Raw genomic sequence first — 19,563 nt, 5'->3', positions numbered from 1 at the left:
GCTTGACTGGGAAAACAAAAAATGAAAGTTGTTCCCGGTGGTTACCAGAGACTATCACCACTAGTGGTCGGGTGCGATGGGTGATCAAAGTTAACCTCTGCCCATCTAAAGACGAGACCTGAAGAGGTTCGGGTAATGGCTCGACAGACACACGGAGCTGGTCCACTATGGCTTGGTCAATAAGATTAAAATCTGAACCAGAGTCTACTAGAGCCGAAACATCAAAACTATCCTGGTCAAACATTAAAGTGACTGGCAAACATAAGCGAGAGAGAGAAGGCGCCTTAGTGGCTACCCGGGGAATTGTTCCGTCACCGTCCACCGTTCTCCCCGTTACGAACGGCGGACTCGGTCTTTTGGCCGAACAGGACAGTCTCTTAGGAAATGACCTTCACCTCCACAATAAAGGCATAAATTTCCTGAGATGCGCTGCTGACGCTCCTTATTAGTTAAACCGACCTGCCCCAACTTTATGGGTTCTGGAGGTGGTGTACTGGACCGGGGTCCCCTATGGGTAAACGCAGAAAAAGTGCATGATCGCAAGGCTTGGTCCGGTCTAACCCGGCTTCGACTGCGTAACCGGGAATCCAAACGGATAGCTAACGCTACAAAATCCTCAAAATCCTTTAGAGTCTCATCAAGAGCCTGAAAAAATACTGCCTTTAACGGCCTCGGCTGCCAACCCACAGCAGCGGCAAACGTGCGAAACTCCACAGAGAAGTCTGATACGCATCGACCACGCTGCTTCAAAGAAAGGAGATGACGAGACTGTTGAGCCGAATCTAACTCAGGTGAAAAAATTGTCTTAAATTCGGTAACGAAGTCCTGAAAAGTACACCCGAATGTCTGGCAATCAGGGAATCGAGCCTCAGCCCATCTAAGAGCCTTACCCGTTAATAGTCGTAAGACATAAGATATCTTAACCTGATCTGAGGCGAATGTCTGAGGGGAACGGTTAAACACGAGTTTACACTGGAATAGAAACCCGCCGCAACTCCCACTGTCACCAGAGAACTTCTCCGGACAAGGTGACGCGCCCTCAAGTGGTGGAGTCCGATTCTGATTCTCAGTACTCTGAGCGGCGGGAGGCGGGGTGCTGAGGTCTTGAGTGACAGGCGACGTCATCGCGGAAGTGACTGTGTCCATAAGCTGGCTAAACTGAGCGGCTAATCTCTGAAGCTGTTCCTGTGTTGAATTTACGGCTAGCCCTAGCGACTGCATCTGTTCCTGCTGTGCGGCTATCTGCCGTCCGAACGTATCCGCTGGACTTTGGAGGCCAGAGCCTTCTTCTGTCATGGTTTTCAGGTGACGAGCCCACATGCAGATACGATTGGGAGGCAAAGCACAGTTTTAAGATGTTTATTTTGGAAACAGGCAGATCTACGGACGGAACTACAGACGATTCGGCAGGGTCAGAACGTCACGGCTGGAGAGTCTGCAAGAGAGAGGGAGTAAGTGACTCTGAAAGGAGAACCAGGAGAACTGCTAGAAGTTGCGCTGCTTACCATTGGGCTGGGCGGACCTAACCGGGAAGAAGTAGCGTCGAGGGAACTCTATGATTCTACTCTGCTGATGATAGGCGGCTAGTGGCTGAGGACGGCAGATGTAACTGGCGAGGGATCCTGAGCGAGCTTCGTCGGCAATGGTGACAGATGGATTGACCAGAGTGAACGCAGAACCAGCAGAATCCGGGAGAGGGGATCTCAGGCCTCGCTGGGTAACATCCAGGAAGTATGAGGGGAGCGCCAGAGCAAAATCTGAGCAGACGGATTCTGCCGGTCTGTTTCTTCGGACTAGACGTCAAGACAGGTGAGTGCTTCCAAGCACCAATAATCTGAGACAAAAACAGGGAGAACCAAAATTAGTCAAAGTCAAAAGAGCAAAAAAACTCACGAGCTGGTTTCCGAGAGTTGGGACAGAGGCCACGTCGTACCACGACTGGTTAAGGCTCTGGCGTCTTCCATCTGTCAGCGCTCTGCTTAAGAAGCCAGAGGAAGCCGCCTGCAACGAGCTGCAGGTGTGGGCCACGCCTCCTCAGCCAACTAGACACACCTGAGGAGTAGAGTTAGAGCAGAGCAGCACAGAGAACCCTGACAGAAACCAGTAAGTTGAAAGCTGGCGCGGATTCAGGCGGGGGCGCAGGGCGCGCGCGCACCCCCCTTTTGGAGACCAAAAGTATTTTTTAAAGAGCCCGAAATTTTAAACATCCTTCATAGAATTACGATTAAAAGCCAGTACCTGTCATTTAGAACGCACCGTGACGCCGGCGCGGCATAAATTGTCGTCGCAATCACCGATATGGGGGCGGCATTTAGTGCCCAAATATGGGCAGTAATGGCGGCCTGACGTCACATCCTGTTTTGTTTCTTAGCAGAGGCACTGCGCTCACACAGCTGTGATAAACAACAATTATTTCGGATTCCCAGAGGACTTCACCATTGAAATTTTTTAGAGCTATTGTTGAAGCAACAATGCCCACTGCATGGCAGTTTGATCTTGCAATACATCGGGTAAAAGTGGAAAAGCATCACAAAAATAAGGAGACCGCTGCCGCAGCAGACAGATTCAACTCGCATCGTTCCTTTTTGGTCTCCTTGTCACAAACTGGGCTGGATTTCGTCAAAAATCAGGTTGCAGTCAAGAAAGTCTTCTATATATTCCAAATCGCTCTCAGATGATGATGATAAATCCATGAAACTCCATCACTATCGCTAAATAATCACTCTCTGCCGCACCGGTCGTCGCCATCTTGGATAATAGCGCGCAGTGACGAGCCTGTTCTTCTTCTACTACTTCTTCTTCTTCTTCTGTTGTGTTTTCTGGCAGTTTACATCCTGTGTGCATTACCGCCATCAGCTGGACGGAGATGTAATTTAGAAATATATTTTCCTATATATCTTTATATCTTAATGAAACTAAATTATATCTATACTTACACTCTCTCACACACACATACACACTAAATCTTCCCAGCTAATTCTGTATCTTTTAAATATTTAATAAGTGCTTTAAATATTTTATCTGATTGATGCTTCCCTAATAAATCAGCCATCTTTACTGAACTCCCCAATACCCTTTCCAGTTCTTTCCTCTCTTTTATATATTTTCTACAATAAATCAAAACATGTTCTACTTCTTCGATTTCTCCACAATAAGAACAATTACCTGTTGGATGTTTCCCTATTATTTTTAAATCACTATTTAAACTAGTATGCCCTATCCTCAACCTTATCCATATTTCCTCTCTTCTATTCATTATACTATTATATCTTATGATAATATCTTTTTATGTGCTGGAACAAATGTAAATTGAATACTTATTTTTTTGTTGCTTTATACCATATATTAAATAACTGACTTCATCTAGAAGATCTTGACAGCTTTCAGATTTTCCACTTTTAAAACTAGTCAGGCAAGACAATGAATCTGAACAGATAACTACATTTCTAGGCTTCACCTCCAGCACCCATTGTAATGCCAAAATAGTTGCCAACATCTCTGCTGAAAAAATTGATAAATTATCTGTTGTTCTTCTTTTTATAGAAATTTTTTCTTTCAGAATATATACTGCTACTCGTGTTTTACCATTTTCCTGTTTTGATGCATCTGTATATATTTGTGTCATATTTTTATACCTTATAACTAAATACTGCTGCATAATTTGATACAAACCTCCACAGGACTGTTCTATTTTTTTTGGCTTCTAAATTTACTGTTGACATTTCAAATAACCATGGAGCAATTTTAGATGTAATTACAGTTTTACAGTATGCTATATTACTTATCCCAGAATACCATGCATAAATATTTCCTTCCCATCCAAAACTCCTTATGTGATGGCCATATTCCCAACATTCTCTGAATATCTGTTTAGTAGGGTGATTTTCCTCATGTCCTTATAAATTTAACCAGTAATGTATTGACAGTGTCATCCTCCTTAAGTCCAGTGGCATTTCTCCAGTAATCACCTGAAGAGCAGGAATTGGAGATGTTCTAAAAGCACCACAACATATTCTAAGCGCTTTGGCTTGGATTCTATCTAAATCTAATAACAAAGAATTTGCAGCTGACTTATAAACGATACATCCATAGTCCAACACAGATCGAATTAAAACATCATATATTCTTATCAAAGATGTACTAGTTGCCCCCCAGTCATTCCCTGACAAACATCTCAAAATATTAATACCTTTTTTACATTTATCAATGATCTTCTGCATATGTATCTTAAATGAAAGTTTTTCATCAAACCATACGCTGAGGTACCTTACGATATTTACCTGTTTCAATTTATGCCCATATAATATAAGATCTACTGTTGGATTAACCCTTTTCCTTGAAAAACATATTACTTGTGTCTTCTCAACAGACAAATGAAACCCCCATTTATGTGACCATATTTCAACCGTTTTAATTGCTGATTGCATTCTATTTTTTAAATCACTAATATTTCCTCCTCTCACCCATAATGCCCCATCATCTGCATATAATGCTTTACTAATTCTAAAATCTATATTATCAAAAATATCATTAATCATTATATTAAAAAGCAATGGACTACATACACTACCTTGAGGAGTTCCATTTTGTATAGCATAAATATTTGAATAATTTACCCCAACTCTTACTTCGATTGTTCTATTCTTTAAAAAATCCTTAATCCAATTAAACATTTTTCCTTTAATTCCCATTTTATCCATCTTAATTAATAAACCCTCCTTCCAAAGCATATCATACATGTTTTCAATATCAAAATGTAGCTAAGAGCATTTATTTATTTACCTGAGCCTTTCTTATTTCATTTTCTAAACAAACAATTGGATCTACCGTTGTTCGTCCACTTCTAAAACCACTCTGATAAGGAGATAAAATACCTATTTTTTCTATTTCTTACATTAATCTCCTAGTTATCATTCTCTCCATCAATTTACATAAATTAGAAGTAAGAGCTATGGGCCTATAACTAACTACTACTTCTTCTTCTTCTCTTTTTTAATAGTGGTTGGCAAACAACTTTTAGGTGCATTACCACCACCTTCCAGATTGGAGTATTGATCAACCTTAATCTTATATTCTCCCCACAGAAAAAAAGTATGATGATCGTTAGAAAATGTTGATAATGAGAAAACATGGTGTTCTCACAAGTTGTGTAAAGTTGTAAAGTAATGCAATTTCAGGAAAACTTTTTCAAGTAACGGCAAAGTTATGAAAATTTAATTTTTGTTGCAGTTTTTGAGAAGTAATGAAAAAAGAGTGTAAAGTAAAAAAAAAATAGTGGACATTGACACCCATACAATAGTTATTGTGTAGTGTGTATTGTCTGATCTAAACCTTTTAGTGCCACATGCGTTTTATTGTTAAAACTAAGAATGGTCTCCTTTATGAAAACATACTAGGCTTAAAACTATTGCCAAGCAACTTGCATATGATGAACGATGAAAGTGAGAAAGAGATCTTTACATCATATAAAGATGATCTACCATCAGGATCAACATTCAGGCAGGAAGTGAAGTTGTGGCACACAAAGTGGTCATCATCAGTGGAAAAACCCAGCTTTCTCCCTGAAATTCTAAGGATAACAAATATGAAGTGCTACCCAAACATTTCTATGATTCGTCACCTTCTGTCAGTTATACCTTTTACAAGTGCTTCTGTGGAACGTGCTAACTCTGGCCTTAAAGCAGTGAAAACTTTGCTGAGGTCAACAATGGGACAGGAAAGGTTTGTGGCTTTGCTACTTATGTATGTCCACAAGGACATTCATTTAGACATCAACAAAATTATAGACATATTTGCCCAGAAGCATCCCAGAAGGTTGACATTCATAAACCCATTATCATCATCACCATCATCATAAAGTTGAAGGTGTTGTAGAAGAGAACATTATTCTTTGTCAAGTCTTACTGTTCTATTATAGGCTTATGGCTTAACTTCACCGTACATGTTCATTGGTTTAACTTACTTTTAAAAAAATTCTCAACATGGTTTATCTTGTTAAAATGTGTTAAAAAATCCTTTGTCACTTGAACTATACCAAACTGTTCTTAAGTCCTTGGGTCTTTTTATTTCATTTTCTGTATACATATCATTTCTGGAAATAAAGAAAATCTTTGTTTGATTAATTGTTGATAAGGATAATTTTTTCTTCAAACTACTTTTTAACCTTGTGCATGCTGTAAAAAGCACGAGATTTTGACTTAAAAACCCATTTTCAATTACAATAAGGTAATCATGCTAATTCTACTTATGTTCATCCATTAAAATTATTATCAATTAAAAAATCCTTAGATGAATAATTAGGGTAGTGTGAAAGAGTAAAGATGGCATTCTTTGGTCGTTTAGCCTCACATTGTCTCGACCCCATGACCCTTGACCCCATGACCCTTAGGTGCGCACCCCCCTTTAAAAAATCCTGGATCCGCCCCTGGAAAGTAATTGTAATCTCCTCAATTGTAATGGCATTTCTCCCATTTCTACTTGTAATGCTGATGTTGGTGTTGTTCTTATGGCCCCTGTGCATAATCTCAGTGCTTGATACTGAACAATATCCAATTTTTTAAGTAATGAAACTGATGCTGAACCAAAAGCAATACATCCATATTCAAAAACAGACCTAATCAAACCTGTATAAATTGATTTCAATGTCTTCCTCTCAGCTCTCCATTCATTCCAAACCAAACACCTCATAACATTTATAACTCTTTTGCATTTATCGATCATCTTCTCAATATGAACTTTCCAAGTAAGCCTTTCATCCAACCATATACCCAAAAATTTTAATTGTTTTACCCTTTCCAAATCATATTTATAAATTTGTAACTTTATTTCTTCAGAAACTTTTTTCCTTGTAAAAAACAAAACCTTTTTTTATCTACAGAAATCCTAAATCCCCATCTAAAGGATCAATCTTCTGTTTTATTAATGGCTTCTTGAACTTTTTTCATGATGAAACTTACATTTTTACCCCTCTTCCAAATAGCTCTATCATCAGCAAATAAAGAAGGATCCATTTTATTTTCCACATCTTCAAACACATCATTAATCATAATAGAAAAAACAATGGTCTAACTATGCTTCCTTGGGGGATGCTATTAGGAAAACACACTTTTTCTTCTTTTGTTTTTTTTTATTGGCAGATTGCAACCAACTTAAGGTGCATTTACTGCCACCTACCAGACTGGATCTTTAAATATCACACTTTAAATGCGATTAAATAACCCAGGGTTTTTAAAAAGTCTAATTAATTGACTTTTAACAGAAATTAATTTCTGATGGGATGGGTGGAACTCTGAGCCGCTTCACATGAGGGGCATTTATACACACTGGGGGTCCCAATGCTGTCCGCTTCTGACCTGAGATCAGGGCTCAGACTCAGTTACACAGAGAGACAACATTAAAAACTGGCTCCAAGTCCAGGAACAAACTCAGCAAAGACTTATTACAATAGAAGATCTGAACTTTGGTTTTCAGTTGAATTATATCCACTTATTCAATTATTTTAAAATCATCCTGTAGAAAATTGAGAAAAACTGACCTGATGATGTGACATGGCAACTTGTTTTGCCCCACCTCTGCTGCCTGCCCTTCACCAGCCTGATTGATCACACCTGTTACCTATCTTCTCCTCCAGTGTATTTAAGCAGTTGGTGCCCTTCTTTCCTTGCCAGTTCGTCTAGCCTATTCCGGCAAGCGTTCCAGCCATTTCTCCCTGAGCTTCTAGTGATTTTTTAACCTTTTTGTGCCACGACTCTGCCTCTGCCCAGTGTTTTTGGATACCTCTGCCTTTTTTGACTGATTCTCTGTGTACCGACCCTTGGACCATCATTAAACACCCGAATCTTGGAAACTGTCTGAATCTGAGTTGTCATTTGAGTCCAGCCTGCTCAGCTCCTTGTTACAGTACGAACTGGCCATAACATGGACTCAGACAACTCAGACCCTGTTCGCACTGCTCTCCGACTTCAGGGTGAGCGGCTACAAGCTCAGCAGGAGCAACTTGCGCAATACCGTCTGGACCTTTTGGCCATGGCAGACAGGCAGCAGACAGTAATGGCTTCTCTGGGTGAGCAACTGCGTCTTTTATCTGACCAAGTTAAATGTCTTCAAGTTAATGATGCTACAGTTACCGGCCCTGTGTCAACCACCCCCTCTGTGGATCCTTCTCCTCCTAGTGATGACACACTTAGTTCTGCCACGCCTCACCTTGCCAAACCAGAACGATTTTCTGGAGACTCAGGAGATTGTAAAGCCTTTTTAACCCAGTGTAGTCTCCACTTTGAGTTACAGAAGTCAGCTTACCCCACTGAAAGGTCCAAAGTGGCATTTGTGATTTCTCACCTGACTGACAGAGCACAAGCCTGGGCCACGGCAGAGTGGAGCAGAGGATCACTTATATGTGAGTCTTGAAAAGTTTTTTCAGAAACCTTTTCTAAGATTTTTCAACGTACTGCTGCTGGCAGAGAAGCATCCAGGTCCCTCATGGGTCTTCACCAAGGCAGAAGGTCCACCTCTGACTATGTTATTGAGTTCCGCACATTAGCTGCAGAGAGCGACTGGAATGATGCAGCTCTATTCGATTCCTTCCTTACGGGGTTGGCTGACTCTGTTAAACGTATGTTGATCCCACTAGATCTTCCTAAGGATCTGCACTCCCTCATTTCCTTGGCAATACGGACGGACAAGAGGCTGAGGGACCAAGCTGTTGAGAGGCCCAGACTCAGATTTTCTCCAGCTGTCCAGGGGGATCATCTGAGCTCATCCTTTAATTTTTCACCCAGCAACAATAGGTCTTCTGCATTCCCTGGTGTCACCTCTGCAGCTGAGGAGGAACCTATGCAGCTTGGAAGGACTCGATTGTCTCCGGAGGAGCGACAGCGCCGCATGAGGGAGGGGAGATGCATCTATTGTGGACAGAAAGGACATTTCTTGATCTCCTGCCCAGTAATAGGGTCTGACTCACCAGTGAAGCAGAAGGCACGGGTGAGTCATACAGCATTTAATTCTGATCCCTCTCGTGTTTTACCACAAGTAAAGTTAACATCATCCCTGAGTTCAGTCACCCATTCTGCTCTGATAGATTCAGGCTCTGATGCCAATTTTTTTAGACTCCCCCACAGCATTTAATTCTGATCCCTCTCGTGTTTTACCACAAGTAAAGTTAACATCATCCCTGAGTTCAGTCACCCATTCTGCTCTGATAGATTCAGGCTCTGATGCCAATTTTTTTAGACTCCCCCTTGGCAAAGAACCTTGGGTTAGGACTGTTCCCATTGGAAAGACCCCTTGAGGCTCATGCTCTAGATGGGAGTTTGTTATGCCAAGTTACTCAAAAGTCTGAACCTGTTCTCCTCTCTTTCCCAGATGGCCATTCAGAGTACCTGAGTTTTCACCTGTTTAGTTTGCCTCAACAGCCAGTAGTTCTGGGGCTTCCCTGGTTGGTCAAACACAACCCCCAGATTGAATGGGTGTCTGGACGAGTGCTCTCTTGGCACGAGGACTGCAGAACAACTTGTTTCGCTGCTTCAAGACCTTCCTCCTTGGCTCCAACTCCTCCCTCTAGAAAACCTGTTGATGACCCAGTGGATTATCCTGACATTTCCAAGGTACCAGAATGTTACCGTGATCTCCGTGAAGTTTTCAACAAAGCTAAGGCCACTGCTCTGCCCCCACATCGCCCTTCTGATTGCACAATCGACCTTCTGCCTGGCACTTCACCACCTAGAGGAAGATTATATTCTTTGTCAGGTCCCGAGATGAAGGCAATGAATGATTATGTGGACTCCTCTCTTAAGGCAGGCATTACAAGGCCGTCCTCATTCCCAGCAGGAGCTGGTTTTTTCTTTGTGGAAAAGAAGGATAAGACACTTCGGCCATGCATTGACTACCGTGGTCTAAATGAGATCACAATAAAGAACAGATACCCACTTCCCCTTATCTCTACAGCCTTCGAACTGTTAAAGGACACTACTATTTTCACAAAGCTAGACTTGCGCAATGCCTATCATTTAGTGAGAATACGAGCAGGGGACGAGTGGAAGACTGCTTTTAATACTCCCAGTGGGCATTATGAGTATTTAGTTATGCCTTTTGGTTTGACCAATGCACCTGCTGTATTTCAGGCCCTAGTAAATGATGTCCTTCGTGATCTACTCAATGTCTGCGTCTTTGTTTATCTTGATGACATTCTGATTTTCTCTCCTGATGAACAGACCCATATTCAGCATGTCCGGGAAGTGCTCAAGCGACTCCTCGATGCAAAACTATATGTCAAGGCTGAGAAGTGTGATTTCCATGGACGCACTGTGTCCTTCCTGGGTTTTATCATTTCAGAAGGTGAGATTGAGATGGATCCAGTTAAAGTTACTGCTGTGACTGAGTGGCCCACACCATCTAGCCGTAAGCAGCTGCAAAGATTCCTCGGCTTCGCCAATTTTTATAGAAAGTTCATCCGCAACTTCAGCTCCATTGCTGCTCCCTTGCATGCCTTAACATCAGACAAGATACGGTTTGAGTGGTCCTCAGCAGCACAAGAATCTTTCCTAAGATTAAAAGAACTGTTTACATCTGTCCCAGTCCTCACTCTTCCAGATCCTCACCGCCAGTTTATTTTGGAGGTGGATGCTTCTAACTTAGGGGTAGGTGCAGTCCTCTCTCAGCGTGCGGTGAAGGATGATAGACTCCACCCTTGTGCATTTCTTTCTAGGAAATTGTCCCCCTCAGAAAGAAACTATGATGTTGGAGACAGAGAACTTTTGGCCATGAAGATAGCAATGGAAGATTGGAGACACTGGTTAGAAGGGGCTGAACACCCCTTTTTGGTCTGGACAGATCACAAAAATCTTGAGTACATTAAGAAAGCTAAGAGACTCAACCCCAGACAAGCCAGGTGGGCCCTTTTCTTTAACCGTTTCAACTTTACAGTTTCATTTAGACCCGGCTCCAAGAACCTCAAACATGATGCCCTATCCCGTCTATTTGAGCCAGATGGAAGTCCGGAGGTTGCATCCTCTGTTTTGCCTCCTTCATGTATAGTTGCAGCAGTGACCTGGAAGATTGAGGAGAGAGTGAAGGACGCACTTAGAGGTCTCCAGGTTCCTGAAGCTTGTCCCCCTAATCGTCTCTTTGTCCCCGAAGCCTTGAGGTCACAGGTCATACACTGGGCCCACACATCCCGCCTCACAATCCATCCTGGCATCAGTCGCACGATTTTTGTGGTCCGGCAGCGTTTTTGGTGGCCAAGTATAGGAAAAGATGTAAGAGAATATGTCTCTGCATGTCCTATTTGTGCCCGTAATAAGTCTGGTCGTGGACCTGTCTCGGGGCTTCTGCAGCCATTACCTGTTCCATCCCGACCATGGGCTAACATCTCTCTGGACTTCGTTACAGGTCTTCCTCCATCTGAGGGTAATACTACTATTCTCACAGTGGTGGACAGATTTTCTAAAATGGCACACTTTATTCCTCTGCCCAAGTTACCTTCAGCTAAAGAAACTGCAGATGTTTTGTTAATGCATGTATTTCGTCTCCATTGATTTCCTAAGGATATTGTTTCAGACAGGGGTCCCCAATTCATTTCACGTTTTTGGAAAGCCTTTTGTTCTCTACTGGGGGCCACCGTCAGCCTCTCTTTGGGATATCACCCTCAATCGAATGGGCAGACTGAGAGACTCAATCAGGAGCTGGAAAAGGGCCTCCAGTGTCTGGCATGCCAGAACCCTTCAACCTGGAGCAAGCATCTCATATGGGTAGAATATGCACATAACACATTGCCTTGCTCTTCTACTGGCATGTCTCCTTTTCAGTGTGTGTTTGGTTTCCAGCCTCCCATGTTTCCTGCCCTGGAACAAGAGGCTAATGTTCCTTCAGCCCTATCCCTCGTCCGCCGCTGTAGTGCTGCATGGGCTCGAGCTCGTAGAGCCCTCCTCCAGAGCACGGTTCGGCAGAAACGGTTGGCTGACCGTCACAGAGTGGCAAGCCCTGTGTACCACCCTGGACAAAGAGTCTGGCTAGCGACTCATACCCTCCCACTAAGGACAGAATGTCGTAAGTTGGCTCCTCGTTTTATCGGCCCATTCCCAATTTCCAAAATCTTTAATCCTGTGGATGTAAAACTAACCCTTCCCAGATCAATGAGAATTCATCCAAGTTTCCAAGTGAGCAACATCAAGCCAGCCAAGGAGAGCCCCTTAGTCCCAGCCTCCAGACCCCCTCCACCCCCCCGGCTCATTGATGGTGGTTTGGCCTACACAGTGAGGAAGTTGTTGGCTGTACGTCGCAGGGGTCGTGGAAGGCAGTACCTTGTTGACTGGGAGGGCTTTGGACCTGAGGAGCGATCATGGGTCTATTCCAGGGATATTCTGGATCCTGACCTGGTGAGGGATTTTCACCGACGACATCCTGATCTTCCTGGGCCGTCCGGTGCCGGCCATTAGGAGGGGGGTACTGTGACATGGCAACTTGTTTTGCCCCACCTCTGCTGCCTGCCCTTCACCAGCCTGATTGATCACACCTGTTACCTATCTTCTCCTCCAGTGTATTTAAGCAGTTGGTGCCCTTCTTTCCTTGCCAGTTCGTCTAGCATATTCCAGCAAGCGTTCCAGCCCTTTCTCTCTGAGCTTCTAGTGATTTTTTAACCTTTTTGTGCCACAACTCTGCCTCTGCCCAGTGTTTTTGGATACCTCTGCCTTTTTTGACTGATTCACTGTGTACTTACCTTAGACCATCATTAAACACCCGAATCTTGGAAACTGTCTGAATCTGAGTTGTCATTTGAGTCCAGCCTGCTCAGCTCCTTGTTACAGATGAAGGTTTAAAGAGATCAAAAACCTTCAAATAAATGAAACATTAGGAATTTATTTCTTCTCTCTTCCTCTTCCTCAGTTCTGGATGAACGCTGCAACTCTAAACAAAAATTCAGCTCATTGTTTCATGTTTTCTGCTGATTATTGAATAAATCCTGACAGGAAGTTGGAAAAAAGAAACTTTAACTGGAGCAAAGCAGTGAAGAAGAAAGCAGACTTTACCATGAAGATCCTCAGTGTGGATCAATAGAATATCAGCCAGATTTCTGCAGTTTAGTGTCAATACAACTTTCACATCACCAATATCAGAACTAAAACATGGAGTCTGACCTCAGTGTCTGTAGTTTGCAGAGGGGAGTCTGGAGGAAACCACAGAGCTCCTTCACTACAGAATCTTTCAGGTCATTTCTGCTCAGGTCCAGTTGTGTCAGATGAGAAGGGTTGGACTTCAGAGCAGATACCAGATAATCACAGCTGATCTCTGACAAACTGCAGCTCCACAATCTGAGTAAAGAATCACAGATGTGAGCTGAAGCCACCAGGATGCAGGTTCTAACAGTCCAACAGAACAAGTTAAAGAACTCTCATTAATATTAATGACAACAAGCTGCTGCTTCAATAAAGACCTGCTGACATCAGCTCTTCAACAATCAACAATATCAGAACTTTCAATAGTTAAAACTTGTTTAACAGTTTTTACAGTCCTGGTTCTCATTTATAAACTTTTGGTGGAATCCGTACTAAAAGTGAACGCCAAGAAAAAGAAAATGGAGGATGTTAAAAATATTCAGATGAATCAAACCATGCTCAGGCACAGCAGCAGCCATTTTTCTTTCTAGATCCCAGCTGTAGCGATACATTTGGTACCAGGTTCTGGCTCAGGTTCTGCCCTCTACACGCCCAGATTCAAGCAGAAACGGTCGATGCAAAGCACCTCATGAATGTTAATGTGTAGAAAATGTGTCAGCTGATCATTTTTTTCCTCCTGGTGACGTGGGAGCCACGGAGAAAAAGCAAAGAAATGTTGGGAAAATCTCCCAGAGAGGCGTTTATTAAATGTGGAAATCAGAGGTAAAAGCTCAGATGTTGTCCACAATAAAACAAGTTGTTTAGAATCTGTTAAAATAAGTTGTTAAAAAGTAAACCACGTTGTCTCCATGTTGAAATTCCCCTGTGGCTTTGGGTTCAGATCCACATTCAGAGGAGAGAGGTTTCACCACCATTAATTCCCCCCCTCTAAAAAGGTGAGCACTGCCTGGGTGTGAGCAGAAAGCCTCCTTCTCTGCTCTCTGGGGGTTGGAGAGCTGCCTTTCAGCTCCTCACAGGGAGGTGGAGCCACTTTCCCTTGTGGTGAACAGCACAATGCATGCTGGGAGTCAGAAGCAGGATATTGGCCAGTCCTCATTATTGGCCAGGAAATCTTTTATCCCTGAAAGCGCGTTTCCTCAATTCTCCATCTGCACGGTCTTCCAGCAGTGCCAATGCATCCAGCCAACAGCATTATGCATGTGTGTTTGACTGTTTGTAGCAATTAAAGTGATTGCTGCTCACCTGGTCACAATAATCTGTGGAACACATCACGCTGGTGGTCATTGGAGAGAGGAATGTGAAGGTAAAAAACCCAGAGAAGATGTTAGCAGACTTTGATTTAAGATTTAAGATGGCTTATGGGCATTTAGATTTATCTGAAATGTCCCAGATAGATTTAAGAGTTACCACCAGCAGAATGAATAATACTGAGGTTTTAATGCTTCTGATCAAGATGATCTCAGATTAAAGTCTGATATGGAGTGAAAGTGAACGTCTGAGAGGAATCCTCGTGCAGGTTGGCTGTAATTCACCACTTCACCATCTGTGTCTCCAGTTTCCCTGTCTCCAAAATGAGCCTACGCCTGGGTCAGAGCTGGCATGAGGACCACACATTTTTCCCTCAAGTTCATTTTTACAGATCCTAACTTCTGGTGGAAAGTGGCGTATGCACATTTCAGCTCCATTTAGTGTCAGCAAGCTTTCTAAATGACAGCCCTGCTGACTTCAGCTCTTAACCTCTGTCAGCTCCACCAGCAGCTCCATCAATACAAACTCAGGTTCTGCAGCCAAATTATTCAAGTTTCACAGAAAACAAACAAGTCAGCAGCAATTGTGGAGCAAATATGAACAAATGGAGATTAATGCAGATAAATGAACTATTTTAATGATTCCACAGCCATAAAAACATGATGTCATGGAGAATATTTCATGTAAACTGACATTAGGAGCTGAAGCTCCCAGAAGCAGAACCTGCTACTGTGACATGTTGCGTCTGAGTGTTTTAGTCAGTAAAATCCTTGCAGAGCTTCTAAAAGTGCTGAAGCATCAATCGGGGATTATAGATTTGTTGCTGTCAGACAGATTCCAGGAGCTGAAATTTACTTTTCTAAACTTGCTTGAATCCCCTCTGAGCCGCTTCACACGAGGGGCATTTATACACACTGGGGGTCCTAATGCTGTCCACTTCCGACCTGAGATCAGGGCTCAGACTCAGTTACACAGAGAGACAACATTAAAAACTGGCTCCAAGTCCAGGAACAAACTCAGCAAAAATTTATTACAATAGAAGATCTGAACTTTGGTTTTCAGCTGAATTAGATCCACTTATTCAAATGTTTTAAAATCATCCTGTAGAAAATGGAGAAAAACTGACCTGATGAAAGTTTAAAGACATTAAAAACCTTCAAATAAATTAAACATCAGTATTTTATTTCTTCTGTCTTCCTCTTCCTCAGTTCTGGATAAAAGCTGAAACTCTAAACTGAAATTCAGCTCATTGTTTCATGTTTTCTGCTGATTATTGAATAAATCCTGACAGGAAGTTATAAAAAGAAACTTTAACTGGAGCAAAGCAGTGAAGAAGAAAGCAGACTTTACCACATAGATCCTCAGTGTGGATCAGTAGAATATCAGCCAGATGTCTGCAGTTTAGTGTCAACACAACTTTCACATTACAAATATCAGAACTAAAACATGGATTCTGACCTCAGTGTCTGTAGTTTGCAGAGGGGAGTCTGGAGGAAACCACAGAGCTCCTTCACTCCAGAATCTTCCAGGTTGTTGTAGCTCAGGTCCAGTTCTGTCAGATGGGACGGGTTGGATTTCAGCGCTGATACCAGATAATCACAGCTGATCTCTGACAAACTGCAGGTCACCAATCTGAGTAAAGAATCAAAGATGTGAGCTGAAGCCACCAGGATGCAGGTTCTAACAGTCCAACAGAACCGTTAAAGAACTCTCATTAATATTGTCATGGTTGAGTTTTGGTTTGGCTTTGTTTTTCTGTTATTTTCATTTTTTCATCTCTTTTGGGTTAGGTTTGACTTTATTTATTGTTTTCAGTCACCAGTTATTTTCTGTCATTTCCACTTCACCTCCTCAGCAGTCAGTCACACCTGATATCATTTACCAGTCAATTAGCCAGACCCTTGTTCCACCTGTGAAGTGCTCTATTTAAACCTCCCTCTGCCTTCAGTTCAGCATTGGGCCGTCATCATTCCACACCTCTCCATGCCAGTCCCCGTTTTGCCTGGGAAGCTTTGTTTTGCTCCTGTTGTTAAGGTTAGTCCTGTCAGTCACTCTAAAGACTGTTTGTTCACTGTTTGTTCCTGGAGAGGTTCTGCTCTGTGTCCTGGTGTCTCCAGAGAACTGCTAACTGGACTAGCCATTCTGGAAAGGTTCTGCTCTGTGTCCTGGCGTCTCCAGAGAACTGCTAACTGGACTAGCCATTCTGGAAAGGCTCTGCTCTGTGCCCTGGTGTCTCTCAAGTTCTGCTAACTTACTAGCCGCACTGGAGAAGCTCAGCTCTGTGCCCTGGTGTCTACAATGAACTGCTAACCTGAGTGCTATGAGGCCTGCTAGCCGAGCAGCACCTAGCAAGTGTGGACTCTCTGTCTCCGGGCCGTCAGCTCCTGCCATCACATTCATCCCTGACCTTCTGCAGTCCTGAACCTCCGGTCTTCATCACTCACCACCCAGTATACTTCCTTCAATAAAGACTCAAACTTTTAGTCCCGTGTGTGCGTCCTGAGTTCATCGGTAAACAAAACCCTGACAAATATCAATGACAACAAGCTGCTCCTTCAATAAAGACCTGCTGACTTCAGCTCTTCAACAATATCAGAACTTTCAATAGTTAAAACTTGTTTAGCAGTTTGTACAGTCCTGGCTCTCATTTATAATTTTTTGTGGAATCCGTACTAAAAGTGAAAGCCAAGAAAATGGAGTATGGCAAAAGTATTCAGATTAATATAACCATGTTCAGGCACAGCATCAGCCATTTTTCTTTCTAGATCCCAACTGTAGCGATACATTTAGTGCCAGGTTCTGGCTCATGTTCTTCCCTCTACACACCCAGATTCAGGCAGAAACGGTCTATGCAAAGCACCTCATAAATGTTAATGTGTAGAAAATGTGTCAGCTGATCATTTTTTCATCATGGTGACGTGGGAGCCACGGAGAAAAAGCAAAGAAACGTTTGGAAAATTTCCCAGAGAGGCGTTTGTTAAATATGGAAATCAGAGGTAAAAGCTCAGATGTTGCCCACATTAAAACAAGTTGTTAAAAAACTGTTAAAACAAGTAGTTAAAAAGTAACCCACGCTGTGCTCTGTGTTGAAATTCCCCTGTGGCTTTGGATTCACATCCACATTCAGAGGAGAGAGGTTCCCCACCATTATTACCCCCCCCCCCTCCCCTAAAAAGGTGAGCACCTCCTGGGTGTCAGAAGAAAGCCTCCTTCTCTGCTCTCTGGGGGTGGAGAGCTGCCTTTCAGCTCCTCACAGGGAGGTGGAGCCACTTTCCCCTGTGGGGAACAGCACAATGCATGCTGGGAGTCAGAAGCAGGATATTGGCCAGTCCTCATTATTGGCCAGGAAATCTTTGATCCCTGAAAGCGCGTTTCCTCAATTCTCCATCTTCATGTTCTTCCAGCAGTGCCAATGCATCCAGCCAACAGCATTACGCACGAGTGTAAATGCACTCAGACATGTTGTGTCAGAGCTGGCATGAGGACCACACATTTTTCCCTCAAGTTCATTTTTACAGATCCTAACTTCTGGTGGAAAGTGGCGTATGCACATTTCAGCTCCAATTAGTGTCAGCAAGCTTTCTAAATGACAGCCCTGCTGACTTCAGCTCTTCACCTCTGTCAGCTCCACCAGCAGCTCCATCAATACAAACTCAGGTTCTGCAGCCAAATTATTCAAGTTTCACAGAAAACAAACAAGTCAGCAGCAATTGTGGAGCAAATATGAACAAATGGAGATTAATGCAGATAAATGAACTATTTTAATGATTCCACAGCCATAAAAACATGATGTCATGGAGAATATTTCATGTAAACTGACTTTAGGAGCTGAAGCTCCCAGAAGCAGAACCTGCAACTGTGACATGTTGTGTCTGAGTGTTTTAGTCAGTAAAATCCTTGCAGAGCTTCTAAAAGTGCTGAAGCACCAATCAGGGATTATAGATTTGTTGCTGTCAGACAGATTCCAGGAGCTGAAATTGACTTTTCTAAACTGGCTTGAATCTCCTCTGAGCCGCTTCACATGAGGGGCATTTCTACACACTGGGGGTCCCAATGCTGTCCGCTTCTGACCTGAGATCAGGGCTCAGACTCAGTTACACAGAGAGACAACATTAAAAACTGGCTCCAAGTCCAGGAACAAACTCAGCAAAGATTTATTACAATAGAAGATCTGAACTTTGGTTTCAGCTGAATTACATCCACTTATTCAATTATTTTAAAATCATCCTGTAGAAAATGTAGAAAAACTGACCTGATGAAGGTTTAAAGAGAGTAAAAACCTTGAAATAAATGAAACATCAGTATTTTATTACTTATCTCTTCCTCAGTTCTGGATAAAAGCTGCAACTCTAAACTGAAATTCAGTTCATTGTTACATGTTTCTGCTGATTATTGAATAAATCCTGACAGGAAGTTAGAAAAAGAAATAAACTTTAACTGGAGCAAAGCAGTGAAGAAGAAAGCAGACTTTACCATGGATATTCTCAGTGTGGATCAGTAGAATATCAGCCAGATGTCTGCAGTTTAGTGTCAACACAACTTTCACATCACAAATATCAGAACTAAAACATGGAATCTGACCTCAGTGTCTGTAGTTTGCAGAGGGGAGTCTGGAGGAAACCACAGAGCTCCTTCACTCCACCATCTTTCAGGTCTTTGTTTCTGCTCAGGTCCAGTTCTGTCAGATGGGACGGGTTGGACTTCAGCGCAGATACCAGATGTTTACAGTTGATCTCTGACAAACTGCAGGTCATCAATCTGAGTAAAGAATCAAAGATGTGAGCTGAGGCCACCAGGATGCAGGTTAAAATTGAAACATGAACAAATAAATGATAAAATGTAGAAAATGAATGTTCCTGAATGCAAAGGTCCCAGAAACATGATGAACTGATGTCTGATATGTGATCCAGTAGAACTGATTTAAAGAGTTAAAGCCAGCAGAACCAGAAAATGTTATTATGACGTGTTAAGGTCCAGATCAAGGTGTGGTTCTCAGCAGTGAACATCTCATCTGCATTTTTCAGCACATCTTTGGAAACCAATGAAATGTGTCCTCTGCATTTAACCCGTCCCTCAGGGAGCAGTGGGCTGCCACTGGGTGGTGCCCCAGAGCATTCTGGCTCTAAGGCTCTTGCTCAGGGACCCAGGGCAGGAGCCTGTGGGATTTGAACCAGCAAACTTGCAGTGCAAACGTGGACTACATATC

The 19,563-nt window shown here is 42.7% G+C and overlaps 1 protein-coding gene across 1 annotated transcript in view; it reads right to left on the bottom strand.

The window, feature by feature from the left end:
* LOC118559841 (NACHT, LRR and PYD domains-containing protein 12-like) overlaps positions 1-19,563 on the bottom strand; it is an 84,468-nt gene that overhangs the window by 27,903 nt on the left and 37,002 nt on the right. The window contains exons 5-7 of the mRNA XM_036130361.1: positions 18,939-19,115; positions 15,816-15,989; positions 13,131-13,304 (exon numbers count right to left, since the gene is read on the bottom strand). Coding sequence (XP_035986254.1) covers positions 13,131-13,304; positions 15,816-15,989; positions 18,939-19,115 — 525 coding nt within the window. The remainder of the gene's footprint in view (positions 1-13,130; positions 13,305-15,815; positions 15,990-18,938; positions 19,116-19,563) is intronic.

This window comes from Fundulus heteroclitus, unplaced genomic scaffold (assembly GCF_011125445.2).
Source record: "Fundulus heteroclitus isolate FHET01 unplaced genomic scaffold, MU-UCD_Fhet_4.1 scaffold_349, whole genome shotgun sequence".
Taxonomy (NCBI): Eukaryota; Metazoa; Chordata; class Actinopteri; order Cyprinodontiformes; family Fundulidae; genus Fundulus; species Fundulus heteroclitus.
This window is presented reverse-complemented; position numbering and strand designations above follow the sequence as displayed.